Source organism: Falco cherrug, chromosome Z (genome assembly GCF_023634085.1).
Source record: "Falco cherrug isolate bFalChe1 chromosome Z, bFalChe1.pri, whole genome shotgun sequence".
NCBI classification, from domain to species: Eukaryota; Metazoa; Chordata; class Aves; order Falconiformes; family Falconidae; genus Falco; species Falco cherrug.
In genome coordinates this window covers 65,453,387-65,474,984 of record NC_073720.1, presented here as the reverse complement: position 1 = coordinate 65,474,984, position 21,598 = coordinate 65,453,387, and the positions used below count along the sequence as shown (strand labels likewise).

The following is a 21,598-nucleotide window of genomic DNA, read 5'->3' as shown; positions in this document are numbered from 1 at the left end:
GATTTGCCTGGCAAAAACAGTGTGTGAGTAAAGACCATTTAGCAGGTCAGATGTTCTAGTTTCCTAATTTTCCCCTTCACTTTTTGTGGGAAGTGAACTGAGTTCATTTATGTGTGTTTCAAGAGGCAGGAGAATACAATTGCAATCATCGTTGGCAACTTTTTGGATACTGAAAGCTAGAAATGCTATTCTGTATAGAAGATAACCCTACCTAGCACAGGATTACTATTTGTCCCAGATAACAGAAATTTTCTCTTTCAGTTCTATTCCTGTAGTGCCCAACAGTAATGAGGAGGTTTGCTATAAAAGCAAGATTTTTATTTTTTTTTAAGCACAGGTGAAACAGTAAACTTTGCTGTCATTTCCAAATGGATTATCTTAAAACTGATTACAAAATTTTACATGTCTCTTAATTTAACCAACATTATTTGGGGATATTTCAGGCTTCTATTCCACATGTATTTCTGTTGGCTCATGGCACATAATAATAGTTAACTAAAGAATTGTAAAAGGGGAGATGGGTCAATATAGACAGATAACAGCCTCAAATAAAAAGTGAGGAAAAGACCACCATTAAACATAACAAACTGCAGAATCGCCAAGGCCCAGTGGTACCAGGTAAAACTTGAAGTTTATCAGCCATGGCCTCTGACACCAATTATAAATTACTGTTGATCTAATCTTGAGGAGAAAATAATGTAAAAGAATGATGTATTTAAGATTTGTTACCAAGAAGACCCTTAAAACTGAGTATTCTACTACCAGTAGCCATCGGTCTTGTGCTAGAATGCCCTTGGGTATCATGCTGCATGTGATGAGTTTTGATAGTCTTCCTAGCATGCTGTTTTCTGTAACAGATATTGTAGGTGGCTGTTTTCTTTTTGTGTCACTACATCATGGATGTTCTGCAAAGTATGTGGATGTGTCGTATTCATGCAAGATACAACAATGAGTATTTAACAACTTCTTGTTAGTTTTACCAACATTTCACAAAAGAAATGGCATGTCCAGGGTTTTGTTGTTCTAGCCATTTCATCTGCTTGTCTAGATTCCCTCTATTGGTCTCTGTTGTTGTGGTTTTCTGCTCATCATTTAATTTTCATATTACTTCTAATAGCTGGTGCATCTTGGTGAGCATAGGAATGGCCAGATTACCTAGTTGAATATCCTGTTCACAACAAAAGTCCCAAAAGCCTCGTCAGCAGGAGCACTTTCTTACTATTGAAAAATTATTAAGGTTGATTAGATGATCTTTAGGGCCCCTTCCAACCCAAACCATTCTATGATTCCATGAACCTACTCTGTAAAAGATGAGAATACTTACCCTTTCTGGTTATGTTATCTTGCATAATGTCATGGTGTTAATGCAGATTATTGAGAAAAGTGTCTTTTGTGCACTGAATCACTCTAGACTTCTAGTTACAGGCTGTCAGCACATTTACATTGTCATGTGTCTTCTGATTTCCATTGACTTGTGTCAGTTTATACAAGCTGACATGCCTGGCTTCTATTTTTTGTATCCGACAGACTCATAACCAATGATGCATTTATCCATCCACCTACTTTTCCCTCCTAAAAGATCAGCCTACTTTCTTGAAATTATTGCACAAATTGCATACTCACCATCAGGATCAGTGGGGATCAGCCAGATTCTGCACACATCAGTCCCAGAAATGGAAATGTTGAACAAAGACACCTGAGCTAGGAAGTACACGTAGCTCACTTTGAGCTGTGTAAACTTACTTGCTTCAATGTCTGCTTGCTGTCATACATCTGTGCTGTGGGCAAGGTGAACACACTCTATTCATTATTTGATGGATACCGGATATGCCCTCTATAATTTGCATAGCACTACATATCACGGATCTACTACAGTAATGGACAATGATTAAGAATGTGATGCATAGTATCCTCCGTGTCACCCATTCTGGGAACATGTCTATGCTGAATTTTGCACAAGAGTAAATGTGGAGGCAGGGTAACGTTATTAATTTAAAATAGAACATAGTTGTGTTAAATAATTGTGTATGAGTAAAACTAAGGTAATCTTCACACTGGTAAGTTGTAATGCATCATTAAGTAAAATATGAAAAGCAAGAATATTATTGTAAAGGATATCTGACAGAGAATGGTGTTATTAGATCAGGTCCAGAATTTTTAATTTTGTCAGAATTTCAAGTTACTTTTTTTCAGCAAAAATGTTTCACTTTTTTCATATATTGTAACTACTAGCAGTCATAATTCCTTCATATACAGTTGTGATTCCAGTCAAAACAGAAGAATTCTTTCTTACGTTTGGACAGAGGAGGACATAGTAGTGCATAAGAACTGCTGGGTCACTAGAACCATTCTCCAGCTTTCTATGGCAACACTGTCATAAACTTGAACAAAGTTAATTAAATACAATAAACTTAATTACTGCATAATTATATGTAGGGTCTCCTCAGATGCCAAGTATACAATGACTGCTATTGTCATTAGTGAATTTTGGATTGACATCTAAAGTTTTAGGTAGGAAAAGAATCAGATCCCAAGACAGACCTGGGCATTTTAATAGGTCAGAGAAAAACTACAAAAGCCTTTGACTAGGTTGATTGTCTCATCACAGCAAACACCTTAAATAGCTGTCTGTCAGAATCATAGAAACCTCAGGGTTATATATTTTCCTTTCCTTACATTCTAATGAACCTTTGTGCACACACACACACACAAAGTGGTTTCTCTCTTATTCTTGTGTAACTGATACAGGTGCAGCTTTGAAGGGGGTTTTAGTTTTCTCCAACCGACACTTTAAACAGTGGGGAAAAATGTTTGCTAGAAAATTCCCAGACAGTTCTAGCCTGTTTGCATACATCACAAAGCAGTAGCTTTTTTGCATGTTTAATTTGGTTTTGAGTATTCTTGCCTTGTTCTTTTAGCTGGATGCATCTATGTTTAATGAAGGTGTAACTACCAGCCTCTGGGCTGCAGATAGTGCGGGGGAGGAGGTACTGCTATACGTGCATCTGATCCTCCGATGGAACAAGCTTCATGCTTAGATGTTTCTGAGCGTGCATTACTCATAAGACATTTAAGCCAGGCTGCTGTGATGTTAGCTTTTACAGACTTACAAAGTCTTGAAGCTTCCAGAAGCGGGAGTGAATCATGCCAATATTTGTGTGTTCAGAGCTTGCAAATCATTTCTTGAGAGAGGATGATGCATAAAAACATGGGTCTTGCTTAGCTGTGATAAGATAAAGCATCCTGATGTAGAAAACTATGGATTTCCTACATCTCAGTGGTCTTTATTTTAGTTTAATGAAATAATACATTATTCTTTTCACATGACTGGAGGAAAAGATTAGCTTCTAGGTCTAATCAAAGGAGACTCCTCTAGCCAGGAACTATAGAGAAAATGCAGTGCTGAGCTGGAAAAATTTGAGAGGTTTAATGTGTGGTTAATTTGCTAAAAATATTGTTGGAAACATAAGAATGTTTTTTCCTTTTATCTCTCAGTGAAAAACAGATCCAACAGTGAGATACTACAAATTTTTGTCCAACTTATGTTTGAGTACTTTGTCTTCACAGATTTCTAAAATTATTTATAATTGAGCAATACAAAACAATGTTTAGCACAAGGGAAAATAAAGCTTAAGATGTTGATTTAATTTAATTTGCTTTCCCTTAAAGAATAATGGGAAGCTTCATAGAAAACATTTTATTTGGAAAGACCCTGAAGCAAGGCTTTTTGGTCCTCAACATAGGATGTCAGTTTGGTCATTTCAGACACCTCTTTTATATGTAAATATAATGAAAATGCAGTAAAAGGGAGGAAAAGGACTTCCCATTTTCTTGACTGTAAAGTTAGGGGTCAGCCTTAGAAGTTCTTGTTACTGGACTGGTTTAATTTTGGGGCACTAGACAATCTAGGTTATTTCCTTCTCTTTCTGACTTGCTGTGTTATGCTCAGTGGATCACTTTATATCTCTAGATCTTTTGACCTCTTAGACTGAGTTGTTCTCCTTTGTCTTTTTACACTGTCCAGCCCAGACTGAGAAACCAGAATCTCTCGTTACTATTGTAGTCCAAGAAATTGTTGCTTGTTTGTTCTCCTTTAAAGTATTTGAGACATTTGTAATTTATGAAACAAAGTCAGGTATTACAAATGAAATAACTTCTAGAATACTTGTGAATTTAGTCCAATTTACATGATCCATCTTTATTAAATGACCAATATAACAACTGTGATGTCACAAACAGAAAGCTCATGACCAAGCAGTGAGTGCTGAGCAGGCAGAATGGGTATACAACATCTAGTGTAGTATTGAAGGCAAACAAAGGGAAAACTGAGAGTGAAGTGGGGGGTTGCATAAATAAAGGCTTATACATCCAGGAACTTTTCAAGTCAAGACACTACACTAACCAGTACCTTTTTGCAAGCTAAATTTAATTTATCCTTTTTTGACACTGACAGCCTGATCTGTATCTGGGCTTCCACCAGGCTGTTATGTTTGGATGCCAGCATTTTGGAGCCATGTTTTCACCTAGATTTAATGTATTTTTGTGGCCTGTCAAACACTTCCTCAGGCAGAGCAACCCACACAGACATTCTCATAACTGTCGTGTGAGTCCTGATCTTATAAGCACTCCAATTACAGATGACCTCTCCAAAGAGCCTCCTGGATGTAAGACACTGCCACCTCAACCAATTACTTCACACAAATCTTTTTCATAGCTTTATCAAACACTATTTAAAAAATAGTAAAGGAATCAGTTGTTTCCACTATTTGTTTTGCTTGTTTATGGTCCTCCCTTCTAAATTCAGACATGAAAAATTATCTCTGCCTTTAGAGGAAGTGAAGCATGTCCAAGGGGTATTTCTCTGAGATGTATAAGCTTGAAAGCTCTGTGACCTTTGTTTTAGCTCTGTGTTTATCTGGTACAAGGATTTTTCTTGTCCCTTTCTCTGCTGGCAGGTGGGAACAGTGACTGTTAAGCCAGCCATATAGTTTAAATGGAGTTTACAGCCTAGTACAGCCGCACATGGAGAAGCTGTGATATCAATCAGCATTAATAAACTGCACATAAACAGATTCCCCAAATTGTCACAACTGTTCCTGTATTTTGTCCATTGAATAAGCATGGTTGTGTCCTGGGAGAAGCAGGCTTGATGCAATGTGTTCTTCCACAAAGTAAACTCTGGTTTTTTCAGCTGGGAGGACTCCATGTGGAATTCTAGCTAAGTCAAATGCAGTAGTGTTCAGGATTCATTGGAAACAGCCGATTTAATCCCCCAGCTAGAACAAGTATGTTTTGTTCAATTCAATCAAGGAATCCAGGCTTATAAAATGACCTTATAATGGGTTTTGAGGAATTGTTTACATGACAGAATGAAGAGAGATGAAAAACAGAGAGGGTGACTCTTCAGAAACGGGCTTCATACAGGAAATAGGAAACGTATGTGTCAACTTTGCTTCCAAGGTCCAACACTGACATGAAAGAAGACATAAAGAAGGCCATTTCAGCCAATAAGTTTCAACTTGCTGTATAGGTTGAATCACACATGGCAGCTAAGAGAAGGCAGCATTACTGAAGCATAAGTAATATATGATTACTTATCTGAAGTAAATAAAAAACATACTGAAGGATAAGAATGCTATTGTTGCAGTTTCTGGTTAGGATAAGCTTAAAAATAGTGTTCCCTCTTCAGGACAAGAAGGTAAGAGATGTACTGAGCTATCTGCACTCTTACTCTGTTCTGTTTTGGATAAAGTGAAGCTCTCAGCCTGATGCTGAACTAGCTGTAGTATTTCACTTGCTTACAATTAAATAGAACTCATCCATTAGTTGCAAGTGCCCTGTCACTGCAGTTCATGAGATTGTCTTTAAGTATCGTACTCAGTGGAACTACAGAGGAGACGAACTTTTTCCCACAGCTATATGCAATGCTCAGCTGTGCCTTCCCACTTCATTAAATAGCATGTTGCAATATTTTTATAAGAAAAAAGTAAGAAAGTTTTATTCTTTGAAAACAAATGTTAAATCCCAATCCTGATTTACTTCCACATCTTTACCACTGAACTTGAGAAAAGAACTGCTCATATGCCTTTTCATTTCACACTAAATTTATAGGAAGTTTCCAAATAATAACGGTCAACTTGGCAGGAATAAAAGTAGACCAAATGGTGTAATCCCCACAAGGAAGCATAATTCTCTTATGAAGTATTTACAATAGCAAGCCTGAAAATCCAACAATAGGGTATATTGTTAATAAGTTGTTTATAGCATCTTTTATTGACTGATTCATTCTTAATGGTAACAGATTTAGTCACCTAACATTCTTATGTTGCAGGCAGTTTGATGTCCGCTGTTGCTTTAAGAATCCTCTCAGGTAGCAGAAAGTATAGTTCTGACATAAATAAATAAATAGGACATAAATAGGACCTTGCAGAGTTCAGAAGTTCCCTGAAATGTGGCTGATCTTTCTGATGCTCCTTTCCTGTGACCCTCCAATAACCCTTATCTCCCCTGCCTTCATGACCCTTTAATGTTTCCCTGGCTTTCCATTCCCTTCATCCTCCTAAAGAGCTTGGCTACTTCCCAACTTGGATTCATCTAGCAGGCCACACTCCTTGGAAATTCTCCCAGTCTTTGAAAGGGCTTTGCAATAGAGTAGCCTCAATGTTAGCTTGCAAATTTAAATGTCATACATTGTTGAACCATTCACCTAACTGAATCACATGCATAATGTTGAAACTGGCAAACTCCTGCAGTGGCAATTTGTGGTACAAAGTGATCAAACTTCTATGAAGTTAAGATAGAAAATTTAGAGCTTCTAAAAAGAAAACAAGGGAAAGGCTTTGGGATTTGTTGTACAAATAGCTTTTATAATACTTTGTACACAGCAAGTTTTTTGCATGAAGGGAACATTGCTGGTGAGGGCAAAAATGGGATAGCACCAGTGTGAAGCCAGACAGCTGCCTGAGTATTATTAATTGCTACTGTCCAAACTGCTTGTAACATTTGTTTGTTAGTTTTTCTTATGCTTTTCCACTGGATATTTCACAATTATACATTGTGTAGGAGTCAGACAAAATAGGGTTTTTGCTATCTGAAACAGAAGTTCCAGTGCTATAGTTTTGTATAGCCTTGTAACATGCATTATACACCTACCTTATAGCTTCAGAGATGAGAGAGTGCTACAGCCTTGTACTTTACCATATTTTTCCACAGACTGCAGTTGTCTAATAGAGTTTCAGAGCAGGTGATAACTTTGAGTGCTAATATAATATCCCTCAAGATTTTTGTTTTTAATGGTTAACTGCAACATACCTGTTTGCCAAGAGGTTTATTCCAGTACAAATCACAGATCAGATGCTGGTCTTCATGTTTCTAGTTTGAATACAAACAAATCTGAGCTTCACAGGAGATTTTGTAGAATGAGAAAGTGTCACAAGTCACTGGATATGCAACTTTGTGAATAGCTAAGCAAGCAGTGTAAACGCAGCAATCTAAATATCTTTGCATGCCTGGCAGGAGGACTCATCATGTGAACCTCATGATAATTTGTTTTTTCATGTTTGTCCATCTCCTTAAGATATCCCCTAGAATATTTATGAGAGACTAGATCAGCTCAGTGCTTCTCAGTGGCACAGGCAAAATTTAAGTTTGTCATCTCAAAGGTAATGACAAAACTGTGTCCTTGCCCTTGGGTGCAGTAAAATTCAGCTGCAGGGTTCAAAGGTGGGAGTGATAAGGGTGAGAAGGCTGTTGAGTCGGAGAAAAGCCTCCCATGGTGACCTGACAAAAAAGCAGTTCAAAGCAGACCTGGGTTGCTTGGCTGCAGCAGAGAAAGTGATCTGAGAGAGATCGTTGAGGTCTCAGGGTAGGTAAGTTTGGGAGTTAGGAGCCCCCTAAAAGTTTGGAAGCATCAAGATAGTCTGGAATATTTGGTAAGGGCAAGCTGTTTCTTCTATTATAGATAAAGTAGACAGTGGTGACCTTGCTGCCCTTGGCAGTCACCTATCTGTGCAAGCTCTTGCTTGCTTATGAATAAAACTAGCCTGCTAGTTATTTTGTGTTCTTGCAATAAAACAATGGCCTCTATGGTAACATGCTTCAGTCTAAATTTTATTTTCTGATCCTTGGAGGACCAACACAAGAGATTGTCTCTGTGAGAAATGAACATTTAAGTGATAGAACACAAAGTTACCTCTATACAGAAATAGACTGCAAATTGAAAAACTGAAATATGTTTAGCACTGTCTTCTTGAGACTAAACAAACACAGTGCCCTTAGCTTCTCATATGACATGAGCTTCAGCTCTGGTCAGAGAATTTGAGATAACACCTCACAAGTGCTGAGTAAAGGGATCTAATAATTTCCTCAGCCTATAGACTGGGAACACTTTCCTTGATGACTGTCCCTTTGGAGACTGGACGTTAAAATCCCTCTACTAAGGGACTTACTTTCATTTCTCTTGAAATTATTTTTAACTATCAACATAAATCACTTAGAAATTAAAGACTGTCAGAAATACCAGGTCTGTCAGTAACTGAAAATAAAACATATCAATTATACTCAAAACCACATGTATTTCAGCAGCTTCACTTTGTGCAATCCCACTTTCTTTCATGACCTTCATGACTTTACACCCTCTGAGACTAGAATTTTGGATTTACATTGTTCACCTGATCATTAGGGTTTCGATATATTTGATGCTATTTGTCTACTGTTTGAAAACACGACATAGTTAAGGTAAACTGATCCTTGTGATAAACCACTGGTTGGTAACCTTAACAAGAGATACAGTGTTTATTAATCTGATCTGATTTAATTTGTTTCAGGAACTTGTAAAACCAAAAGGCAAAACAAAAATACACAGAAACCGTGTTTCCCTGCTGAAATGGCCATTAGGTGCAGTTACTGAGCTTTGAAGTTCCCAGTGTATTCTGGCCCATGAAGCTGAATTAAGATGAAGCATCACGCTGACTAACAGACTTTCCCAAGCCCTTTATGTGTAGGAGAGAGACATTTCTTTGAATGTTGTACCCTTCATGGAAACAAATGTCAAGAAAAAGAATGTGAACAAAGCCTGTAATGCTCTGCCAAGTGCTGGAGAAGCCCTTGCTAGTGTGTCTAGCATCTTGCCTTCAGAGCAGGTTTCACCATCTAACGTGTCAGATCTTCCCAGAATTTTGCCCATAGTAGTACATCTAGAAGCTGGACCAAAGAAAAGGCGACCAGACACTGCAATAATATCAAAACAGTCAGGTTCTTCAAACATGTCTTGGATGCCACTGAATAGGCCCATCATCCCACCAAGAAGACCATGCTTCAGGGTATGCTATATCTGTGGCAGAGAATTTGGGTCACAGTCTATTTCTATACATGAACCCCAGTGCCTGGAGAAGTGGTCTATTGATAACAGTCAGCTACCAAGGCATCTCAGAAGACCGGAGCCCAGGAAACCCAAAGTCCCTACTGCTGATTCCTGTATGCTTACAGCTGAAAATGAGGCAGCTTATCATAGTGCTCAAATCCAGCTCCTGCCCTGTGGAAGCTGTGGCCAAGCCTTCCTTCCTGACAGTCTCACTGTGCACAAAAAACATTGCAGACGAGGTAGCAGTGGTGTGGGGCTGTCAAGTTCTAGCCCTCATAGATCTGGCAAAGGCCCAAGGTCTCAGTCCGGCTCAGCAAGTGAAGATCCATCTAAGACCTGCCAAGGAAAGGACACCATATTAGACAAGGTAAATTGCTAAGCATGTGCTGTATGAAAGGGTGTGGATGCATTTTGAAGCTAGGCACTCCAACAGAGACCAGGTTCCTATCAAATTTAAAATCACTTTCCTTCAGAACAGAGTAGGTAAAGGAAAGGAGAATACTGCCTGCATAAGGGACATTACGTATTCCTACTTCTTTTGATTTTCCTGTTGAAAGGAAATATTTGAGTTCACTGTGGTTCTGTCAGTTATGTCCCCATAAGGGACCATTGTGTGCTATAGTTCCCCAGGAGATTCTGTTGTGCGGCTTAAGCAAGCTTTGAATGTTTTATGTTTTAGCAGGTATTAGATATTTGTATTTAGTTGACATGAAGTATGATGTTTCATTATCCTGTAAGCACAGCAGTGATTTTCAGTTTTTACTGTTATTCTTAACCTTGGTGTGGAACATGAATTTACTGAGGACTGCATGTTCAAAGGCAGCAACTCAGAATATAACAACAACAAAATAAATAAGACTGCACGTTATTTTTTTTTTCCACTGAATTTGATTCAGGATCCAAGAATTAAGAAGCTGATTCACATTATCCAAAAGCTACACAAAGTTTTGGAAAATGGCATATTTTTTCTCCATTAGTATCTGCACAAGCTGTCCTATGGCCAGGAGTTCTGTAAGATAGATGTCTAAATTTAGGTCCAGTGTCTAAAATAAAAGGCTTTTCTTTTTTTTCCAGTGGGTGTTGGACTCCTGATGGCCTACATTACTTTTGAAATTGGGATTTAGCTTTCTCAGTCACCAAAGGAATGCGATGCTATGCAAAGCATTTCTAAAAATGTTTTAAAAGTCAGTGTGCTGTATTTCAGTTTTGCAGCTGCTGAATAAAATGGAGATAATAACATTACCCTGAAAAACATGAGAATAAAGACAATGTGAAGCATTTTTGTACTATGCTATTTGAGGCCACTAACTGATATCTACTAGCAAATTAGGTCCACTCCTCAGGCCTTTTATCAGCAAATTTCAAATTACCCACAAACAGTTCAAAGTGCTGCACAGGTGCATCTATAACTATGGGAGAGGAGGTGTACTTGTGTAATACTGCATTGCACCATTTACCAAAGAACTGGCGTTGTTCTAAAGGTGACTGTTTTTATGAAAGACATGGGTGTGAAGCAGAGAGTTTCATCCATCACACATAACCCTACCCTGTATGTTTAAAAAAAAAAAAAAAAAAAAAAAAAAAGAGAGGGGCAGGGGGAATGTCCATACTTAAAACCTCATTAAAAAAACAAGCTTAGAGTGTGGTTTGGCATTGAGAGTGACTCTGTAAAAATGTTGCCCTCTTGCACAACACATCTGTTCCCTGTGTGGATTCAGTCACATCTGCTGACTTGTTGAACAGTAATCTTATTACCACTTTTTACTCCTGTGAGCTCTGCAGAGCCAGAACGAAATGTGTTCAAATCTGTTCTTCCTCCTGTGTGAACAACAGGTTTCCTTATTTACTTCCAAGCAGTTACAATTCATAAGTTGCAGCAGAAATAATGAAGCTGTACAGCTTTCCATTTGTAATTGACTCTGAAGGACTTTATTATTAATGATGACTTTCAGGAAGGGATTTTACCTCTCAGAGGTCCTTGATTTTATTATTTTTAGAGCTGTCCTTTTGTACTGAGGTACACTTTAAGGGCAGAGATAGGAATGGAAAGAGTGAAAGAAATATTATGTGATCCCAGGGGCTGTTCAGGACGGGCAGACTGCTTCTATGAAGTAGTCAAAGGAAGTCTCTTTTCCACAGGTTTAAATTCTCTGCATGAGGGTCCCCACCTCCAGTTAAAAGTTTTGAAAGGTCCGTACATTGAAGGATGTTGAAAAGCACTAAGCTTACAGGAGTGCAGATTCACTATGGACAGGGACAAAGTCTGGGTCTACTCCACAGTCTTCATCTTTTTCCAGCGTATGGTTGTAATTTTGCTCACCTTACCAGCTACTCAGCTACTTATTAAATCTGCTAAAAAATACCAATAGTGAAATGAAATGGCAATCTGCTTTGATGCCGGGAGGAAACCATTTGGGGCAGTCCATGTTTCACTTAACAGATCTACCCACTGTGACAGTGAATTATTTAAGTACCTGTTTAAGGACCTGATTCAGCAAAACTTCAGAGGGAAGGAATAACTGAAAAAAACCCAACCCTTATATAAGTGTATTTAAAAACTGTAATGCTACTGTCAAATTTATGCAATGAAAGATGTCCTAAATTAAAAGCCTGGATTATTCTCATTTTAAAAATAAAGAACTGACTGATTTGGCAGTACACCATGTGAAGGGCATTTTAACTTTACAACTGCAAGCACTTTTGCCTGCGCACCTCTGACCTGGAGCTCTTTCTCCCTTAGCAAGTGTACAGTCAACTAGACCAGTAATATTACCGAAAACACTCAGTTTGGCATTAGATGTCTTTAGAGCTGGAGACTCAACAGCCTCTGCAAGCCATCTTTTCCACTAACTGTCCTCACTGTCAAAATCGATGAACACATCTGATTCAGCTATATCTGCCTGTGTAAAACAGACAACAGCCTGTGCTCTAAGAGGCTCTCAAGGATCACATCAGCTCAGAAATTCTGTTTTGGATTCTGCTGTGATACCCCAGACAATGAAATTGATGTCTGGAATTACTGAAACTCAGACTTGCACTAGAGAAGAGTGTGGGTTTTATTGTTTAATAGATCAAAATGTTTGCTACATGTAAGTGAGTATTAATGACTTGCTGTGGCTGTATGTGTCGCAGTTTTTTTGACAACAGATAACACTGATCCTAAAGTCCCATCAGATATGTCACTAGCGTCTGGTGCTGCCATCTGCTGTTTTCTTGTTATCAAGTTAACTGCCTAAAAATAAGATTTCCGTGATCTTCCTCTGTTGTACTGTAGTGCATTTTAACACAGCGTAAGTCTTGAAAACTTGTGTAACAACATGTTGATGTTGTGTCTCGCTCAAGCATAAAAGCATTGAACCACTTGTTAAAATGAAAACTCCTCCAGATGCTGTGTAATTCTGATGAAGGTGGGAAGTCAATGATAAACTTTGCTTCAGTTGCAGCAGTTTTGAACGTCATCTTAGGAGAATACTGACAAACGTATTTGCAAATATAGAAAGTTAGATGAGTCTGGACAGTGAATGGATGGTTTGAATGAATCTTATTGAATATTATCATGGGGAATGACTGAGCTTCCTGCCTTTCTGCTTTTACACAAATGCCATGTTCATTATAACAACATATTTCTTGTAAAAGATAGCACATCAGGAGTAAAATGTGATATTCCAGTGCTTCCAGTGGAGTAAAATCTTTAATTACTTGCATCATCTGGCAGAATTACCTTGCTGTGCAGGGAAACTTCATACACAGGCATATGGCCAGTCCTAACGTTAGTCTGCTGTTTTGTCAGGGCAGTGGCTGAAAGCACTCCAGAAGGCTGTGAAATGTACCTTTGGATGGTCATGAAAGCCACACCACAGCTTATCCCTGTCCATTATGCAAAATGCCTCCTACTTTTCAGAAAGAAATGTGTGGAAAGGGCTGCTTTCATACAACACAATGCTGCTGTGAAGTCTTTCTACCAGTCTTTCCCTGAACCTCTTTTCCCTGGGCAAATCAAGCTTATGGCAAGAGCTTGGTCTAGAGCAGGAGGCCTCTTGTCCTGTCCTCTCATTAAAATACATGGATAATTAAACAAATAAGAAAGGTGAGGGTGTGTGCAGTCCTGGACGATAAATATTTATGGAGGGGAGTTTGAGAGTCTGTCTTACTGGATGTACTTAAGAAGAAATTAAAAACTTTGCGTAGCATGGGAGCATTTGACCTCATGTAACACCATAACAGCAGCCTGGGGCTAACCTCAAGTAATGTCAGGTCTATTGAAAATACATAGTTGCGTAGCCCTCTGAGCTAAATAACTTCATTCATGGTCACACAGACATATTTAGCAGTCTTAGAGAAAAAAGGAAATAGTGAGACACCAGAGGAAAGCCTAACTTAACTGCACTGTTAGGTATTTGTAGGTATTTTTATAATAACACATATCCTCAGGAACAGACCTGCCCTACAACCCTCTTTAAAAGTGAAAAACAAAGCAGTGAGCAGACAGCCTAGCCACTGGCCTTGTGAGTAGTTTGGGTTGGAAAATTGTGGTGATTCCAAAAATAGTTTAGTTTCAAACTGCAGGCCTCCAGATGTGACATTTGGGATAGGCACACTCTGAAGAGAGAATAAAAAAAAAAATAAAGAAAAAGGATAAATATCATCAGCAATAGAAATTCCAAATAAAGCCCATCATACCTCAGATTCCACAGTTAAGCAACAAGAGGGCTGTTACTACCAATAGCAAGGATATTCTCCTTCAGCTTTTTAACATGTGTGCATTTTTAGACAAGTATTTGTGTATATAGTCTGATGTGTGGTGATGGTTCAAACTCACTACATTTCTGGAAAAAATAATTCCATCCTTAGAGTGATCTGATCCCTTTAATTTTAATTTTAAATTTTAATTTTAAAAATACAGTTTTTAATTGTAGATGTTACAAAACAGAGACATTTGTACTTAATAGATTTCTTAAACATTTTATTTTTCACCAAGTAGGATTCAGTTATGAATCAATTCTGATTGATAACTTTGGAAAACAGAATTATCTATTTAGCTGCAGGCCTGTTTTGCTCAGTCACAACACAGAACTAAACACTCTGGCAGGATCTGGAGGAAACACAGTACTGCCCATTCAGTCTTGAGGTTTTCAGGTGAGGCTACCAAAAAGACCATCACAGAACTGTGGAAATGTATCCAGATTGCACTGGATAGAGATCACGAAATTTTATCTTGCACGTTTCTGGCAGTTGTTCAATTGTAGGACATCACAATGACTTTAGAACAAGTGTAATGGATTTGAATGAAACAGTCAGAGATAAAAGGCTATCTCCATTCACCAGGGAAATACTTCTAAGATGAAAATCTATTTGATTTTGACAACAATATTTCTGTGCATCTGTTAAATTTATTTTGTATATTTAATTTTTTAAGTGATTTTTTACCTCATAACAGGACTTCAAGTCTCCTTGAAGCTAAACATTTATTATACTGCCTCATATGGTGGAAAGGATTGTGGCAGTGCAGGCTAAGTAAGCATGATTTTCATTTGTACTAGCATTCCTTTTTCCTATTTTGGTAGTATAGAAAGAGTCTTTACAAACTGAATGCAAATCAAATTGCTCTTTCCTAGATTTCAGCCAATAAATAATCTGTTTTACTGAATGGCAGGAACCTAGTTAATGAAAACTAAAGAGAAAAATGTGTTCCTGGTGGTTTTCTACACAGCATTTTTTTAGAAAATTGTAAAATGCTATAAGCATACCCATAACAAGGACGTACACTGAAATGAGTTCCCTGACCTCAAGAGTTTAGACTTTAGTGTCCTTATGTAAAGCACTCCAGAGCCTACAAAGAAACACACACTGCCTTCAGAAGACTCTGTATCTGTACACAGAGTCTTATCTCCAAATCAGACAAGGTCTAGCTCAAAAGCTGAAGTAAGAAAGTAAGAGAAAATTCGTAATAAGAAATTAGAGGACCTTCTTAAAACAGCTGTTGCTATATTCAGCTATGAATAGGAAGAGAAGGTTATATATATATTTTGTTTTTTGAAGTATATAAAATACCTTGTTAGTAAAGATAGCTAAGGAAATTCCATTCAAAAGTTAAAAGGATTAAAATGTCTTTTGAAAGACTGTCTTTGGATAAGTTATATTTCAATTCACTGTGAGAACTTTCCAGACGAAGTCCAACTTTTCCCAGCAAAAATACGCTTTGTAGGGTAGTATTTCTTCATGTAATTGAGTTTACATGTGTGATACAGGAAAGAAAGCTTATGCAGATTGCTCACTAATGACATTTTCAGACTGTAGCGTACAGAAGAGCTGCCCAGAACTTCTTGAATACACTGATGGGCTGACAGAGAGAGTCATAAATACTGGAACAGGTTACGCCTTGTCTTACAGAGCAACAGAGGAAAAAATTAAATCCCCACCTCCCTTGTTTGAGTGAGGATGGCTTCCCATGTTTGGTCTGGCATGGTTGTCCCTCTACCTTTATGAGGGCAGGGAACAGCTCATCTCTTACTGGTATTCCACAGTCAGGAGTGCAGGAAGTGCTGGTAGTTGTGGGACCATCAGTGTGCCTCAAAATTCTGTCTCTGCAGTTCATTTTTACGCTACTCCTGGAGCAGGGCTGGTACTGACACCACGCCTAGCCCAGGACATGCCTAAGGACACAGCCAAATCCATAATCTGCAATACCACAGTAATTATATATTTTTCAAGCTTAGAATATGTATTTGTGGGGTTTGAGGTCGAGGAATATTTTTCTTCTGTTAGCTGTTTTCCTCCGAGAACAAAAGCATATCTGCAGTGCAGAAACAATGGCTTGCTTAGAGTCCAGTTCTGCCCTCGCTGCAGTCACTGGCAAAGTTCACACTGAGGCCTTCAGGACAACAAGCAACAGTTCCTATTTTGCCCCTCTATCTGGATATATCCTGGATCAGTTTTAATCCTTCAAGGCCAAGAATTCTGCCAGCTAACTGACCAGTGGCAGAAGTAATGTGGGGTTAGGGACCACAATCACAAGCTTGAGACAGCTTCCCTCACTGTCCAGCTTAAAAGGGATGCTAAGGCTGGACACAGCACTTTTAACTGTGTTCTGCCTGGAGATAGTGTCTTTCTGCTACTGTAGTAGATATCAGCAGTTCAGTGGAGGAAGCTTTTGTTGCTGCTTTCCATGTTACTTCTGTTTGGTAGATAAAAAAGGGGCTTCAACATTTAAGATGGACACCATACTGCAGCAACCTGATCAAAGAGAGGACTTGTTTCTGCACGTGAGGACTCAGCATTTCCATGGACTTGAAGGTGTGAAAAGAGCTAAAGTGTACATAGCTAAGTATTAATTAAGTGACACACATGAATTTTCAGCGTAGTATCTGCAGAAGGAGCCTGCCTGTTCTAGGTGGCCAGTTAATGAGGCAATAGTTCTTACAGACTTCAAGACTGAATATAGACAAAATGAAACTGATAGAAACAGTTCCATTGATTTTACAGATACGAATTGGTTTCTTAATCTACATGATTGTTTCTATCCAAAGCTGTTCTGATTCAAAATTAATGTTGAAAACAATATTTATTCTTCTTCACAATTGTTATTTGCAGGCACAAGTGACAAGACAGCCACCAGCAGTGATTTTTTACATATGTGGCCATGAGTATGGAACAAAATCTATTAGTATCCATAAGCCGCAATGCCTGACAAAATGGCACCAGGAGAATGACATGCTGCTACCCAAGCACTTGAGAATGCCAGAGCCCAAATAGTCTGAAGTCAGTCCCATACAAGGTAAACTACAGATAAAATGAGGAAATAGGAGGAAGAAAGTGGGAGGAAGGAAAAAAATATTTAAGCAGTAGCTTAATGGTTTGCAAGAATTTTCCCTCTATTTTACTCTGAAGAGAAGGTAGCCATCATGGCTTGTTTTAAGCTTCTGTTAAGTATCCTGTTCTCCTTTTGTGCTGCATCCATGAGAAGTAAGAGTAGTCATTACCTTGTGGGACAGTCCTCCTGGGACAGTCTTCTTCATGTATCAGTATGTTCCGAATCAAAACGCAAAAAGATTAGCAACTTGCTTCACAGCATCACTTTTGATTACTTTCAATGCTGTAAACAGGTGTGTTTTAAAATGAGAAAAAGCATTGAAGAACAATATGCAGACTTGACACATACAGTCATAAAAAAAAATACCCTTCAGGCAAAATGGGGGTAGATACTTCAGCTGGATTTTACACCTATAGCAATGGTTATAAAAAAAGCCTGACACCAGCACTTAGCAGTAATAAACAGTGAGTGACCTCAAAAGTAGGAGTTCTGTGGTAAAATAAGGAATATAATACTACACGCATGACGACTGGTAGAAAATGAGGAATTTTTAAAATCTACCTATAACATATACTGCAGTTTCAAGGGTTTATTAAAATATATTTATAGATAAAAATGCAGTCTTTTCTGCAATGAACATCCTGTGGATGTTATTGTTCCCTTTTTATTTACAATTCTTAGAAGCTTTCTTTGTGAAAGATTATAATACAAACACAATGGGAAAAAATATATGTAGTACAACATAAACATTTTATTTCTGCTAATTATGTGTGATTGTGCTGTGGGTTCTGTTTTGTAAGATGCCTTGATCGCACTTTTTCACATCAGTGGAAACTGCTGATGCCCAGCACACAACAGAGCTGGGCTCGCAGACGTATCCCAGGGGTGCGTGCTTACTGTAGGACCAAAAGGAAATTTCATCTGTGCTTTGCCTGAAAGCTGCTCCTAGGACCTCCCCATTCCCACATAAAGTTATTTCACAATTTCAGCTGGATCCTTGCCCCAGCCCTGCCAACTGGCCTGAGCTACTTTGTGCCAAGTTTGGACCACTTGCTCACAAGCAGTTAATTCACCCACTTTTTTTTTTATATATTCCCCATCATTTCCCACAGCTTCCCCTTATGTCTGGAAAAGTAGAATAATTCTCCTACAACTCACTGTGAAACGAGTCATACATAGATCAGTTTACAGTAGTACAAAGAAATATGTCCCCAGAAGACACACACAGAAGAGAGCAGGATCACTAAGAACACTAACCAGCTGTTCAAAATAATAATTATCGCAGCTCAAATAAAATCAGATCAGGACTTGGTTAACAGATGCCAAGCAGCACAATTGAATCTGCAGTAAAAGATAGGTTCAAAAGACATTTTCATTGTATTTGCTCTTTTTGTTGTTAAGCTCTTTTTAATTATTACATGTTGTGTGGCAAAAAAGATGGAGAAAATGAGAATTCCATCTGAAAGAGGAGCATACAAAGGGGCAAATTAGGTTATTTTGAAATGCACTATTCTTAATTTGAAGGAGTGGAAGCAGAAACACAACCACTCTTTGAGAGAACAATCCAGCAGAATGCTCCCAGATATGAATCAGAAAATTTTCCCATTTATGCAATGAGTCATATCAGGCACCATGCACCTCCTGTGAGGTGCGTGTGTGTGCTCACAGTTCCCCAGGGAACACTGACCTGCTTCCAGCATCTGTTCCTAAATGCCCGCTGATGCAAGCGTGATCAGCTCTGTAGCCTGAGCTAAAATTGTTGTTCCCCCTGCAGTTGCCTCATGCTCTTGGCCTTGAGAAAATCTCAGTGTTGTTCTTTTTCCGAAAGACTTACTCTCTATCATCTGGTAAATGCTATAACTGACCTAGAGACTGCATACACGTACTGCATGTCTCACAGTTTCTCAGCTTAGGGAGGAGGGACTACTCCTGTTGTTGAATGGAACAGGCAATGTTAAAAAAAAGGCTTAGAAATATTAGCTGCTTACATAAAACTTTTTATAACTTACATAAATCTTTTTCTGAAAACTCAAGTGTCACAGGAAGACAACCACTGCCCTGATTACACAGTGTTTTGTTTGTGGAATGCCTAAGACATGCCTGCAAGGAGAAAGTCATCTCTCTTTCTCTTTTTTTTATATTCCATAAACTTTGAAAAGTACAGAAAATACACATTCATTTCCTGCAAGCAAAAGGGATATTTGTCTCAGCCAAAAAAAAAAAAAACCCACTACTTGGTTGCTCTTCTAACAAAAAGAACATTAGGAACAGGCATATTAAGAGATCTAAGGCTTATTGTGGTTATGTGAACCATTGGATATGAATCATATTAAAACTGTATGGGCTTTTAATGAAGAGCTCTATCATGTGGCAATGACAGAAACCATGGAATATTTTTAAATGCACAAATCCTTTTAAAAATCATCTGCTGTTAACAGTTCAAAGGAAAAACCAGGGTTTTTTGTCTTTTCCTGTATTGTCACACCTTTTGAGAAGGGCAAAGCAAATACAACTTCAAATCGAGCCATGTAGATTTTTTTTTGCATGCACTTCAAATGAAAACTCTTAAGATCTAAATCCAGGTATTAAGCAATCTACCTGGCCTTTTTGGAAATCAGTTTGAAACAACACTGTGTGAAAGTCCATTTCAAGAATAAAGTAAACAACATTTTTTTTTTATACTGAAAATCTTGAAAATACATCTAATGTGAGCATTTGAAGAATGCTCCTGGGCCTGCAGAGCAGTCACTCTTCCTGCAGTGGAAAATAACTGAGGGTAAGACTCAGTGTTCAGATGACAATAGATGCATCAGTGCAATGACCTCACTGGAAACTGTGACTTAAAAGAACTGTAGGTTTTGTCTGTAAGGTTTTAGACTTACCTAAGCTTTATTCCACTTAGTGGCAAAACTTGCTTAGACTTCAACAAAAGGAAAATTGGCCCCCTCTCCAGAGCAGTACAAAGAGCATATTCTCAAGTGTGATATGCTTCCACTCATTGCCATAGCCAGATAACACATGCTCATTAAGCAGAACTTGAAGTAAAGCCAAAAAGTGAAATTTGCTGATAATAGTATGTATGCAAAGATGTTAATAATTAGCTGAGAATGCATATCATAATACACAGCATGATTTTTCTGTAGTCTTAATTTTTCTATACTCATGTTTTCTCTGTACTCTTACACAATACAGAATGATTCAGTTTGAAGTTAATTTAATTCAACCCCTGGGACAAAAAGCAGAGTCTTTTTTATATATTTTTTACTCTTTTGCTTTTCTTTTCCTTCTTTTTTATTTGCAAAAGCAATATGGTTTGGTTAAACTGAAAGGCTCAGTCAACAGGTATTTCCTGAAAATATTTTCCATAAAGAGTTGAATGTGGGTCTCCAGAATGAAACCTGATACTTTCTTTTTTTAATTTTCCAGCCAAAGGCTTCTATGATCTTGATTCTTTAAATGAGGCTGCCTGGACCAGCGCCCAGAACCAGCTAGTTCCATGTGATATTTGTGGGCGTACTTTTCTTCCAGACAGACTGATCATCCACCAGCAGTCCTGTAAACTGAAACCTGCAATGTGAAGTGGCTGTAAAGCTCATATGTGTGCATGCTCACACACGCACACTCACACTCACACACAAACACACACACTATGAGTGCGTGTGTGCATGAATACACACACATACAGCCATACCTTTCAGACAAACCATGACAGAAATAAAATCCAGCTGGACAGCCATGGGCATCAAAATTGTTAGTGTGTTGTTAGATCACGTGATCCAAAAGCCTCCAGAATAAAATCAGCAGTTGCCACTGCAGTGTAAGGTTAAATATAGTGATTTTTTTTAGCCCAGCAATAGCAAAAGTGCCTCCTCATTTCTGTTGTTCAGGTAGCAGTCACATTGAAACCACAGTTTGAGAGGGATGGCACAAGAATACTTGAAAGTAATGTTAACTGTCATCTTCCTTCTGCTGATGCTGTGCTCTGTTGGGTGCAGGAGAAACCAAGTGAAGAATCCTCCTGGGCTGCTTTCTGAATTGCTGTGATCTCTTCATCTCTATTGGTCAAATGTGGGATGTTTTTACTCCCACTCCTTTCACAGCCTTTTGGGTAAAGCTGTCTGGACCTTTGAAAGATGTTGGGCCTTCTGCATGCATTTCCTATTTTACATAGAACATTGGGTTTTTATATTCAGCAAAGGACAGAAAGAAATGAGCCATAGCTGCCAGGAGTCTTTCACTACAGAGATACCCAAAAGAATATCCTACAGGGATCCATCTTGTGTCTTGCTTTTCAACAGATCTGTGAGACTGGGAGAGATGGTATAGTGTCAGGTGCTCCCTCATCTGCAGGGACATTTGGCTACATGTCCCTTGCTCAGTGAATATATTCACCTACTGTTTCAGAAACTGAAGCTTCAGACAAGTCT

General features: G+C 38.4%; 1 protein-coding gene across 1 annotated transcript; it reads left to right on the top strand.

Annotated features, from left to right (window-relative positions):
- Window positions 1-9,002: 9,002 nt before the first annotated feature.
- On the top strand, window positions 9,003-20,749 carry LOC102050257 (zinc finger protein 474). Its single transcript, XM_014283549.2, is given in 3 exon segments — window positions 9,003-9,728; window positions 16,952-17,135; window positions 20,598-20,749. Coding segments are annotated over 3 exon segments (1,029 nt in total). The 5' UTR covers window positions 9,003-9,035.
- Window positions 20,750-21,598: the final 849 nt, after the last annotated feature.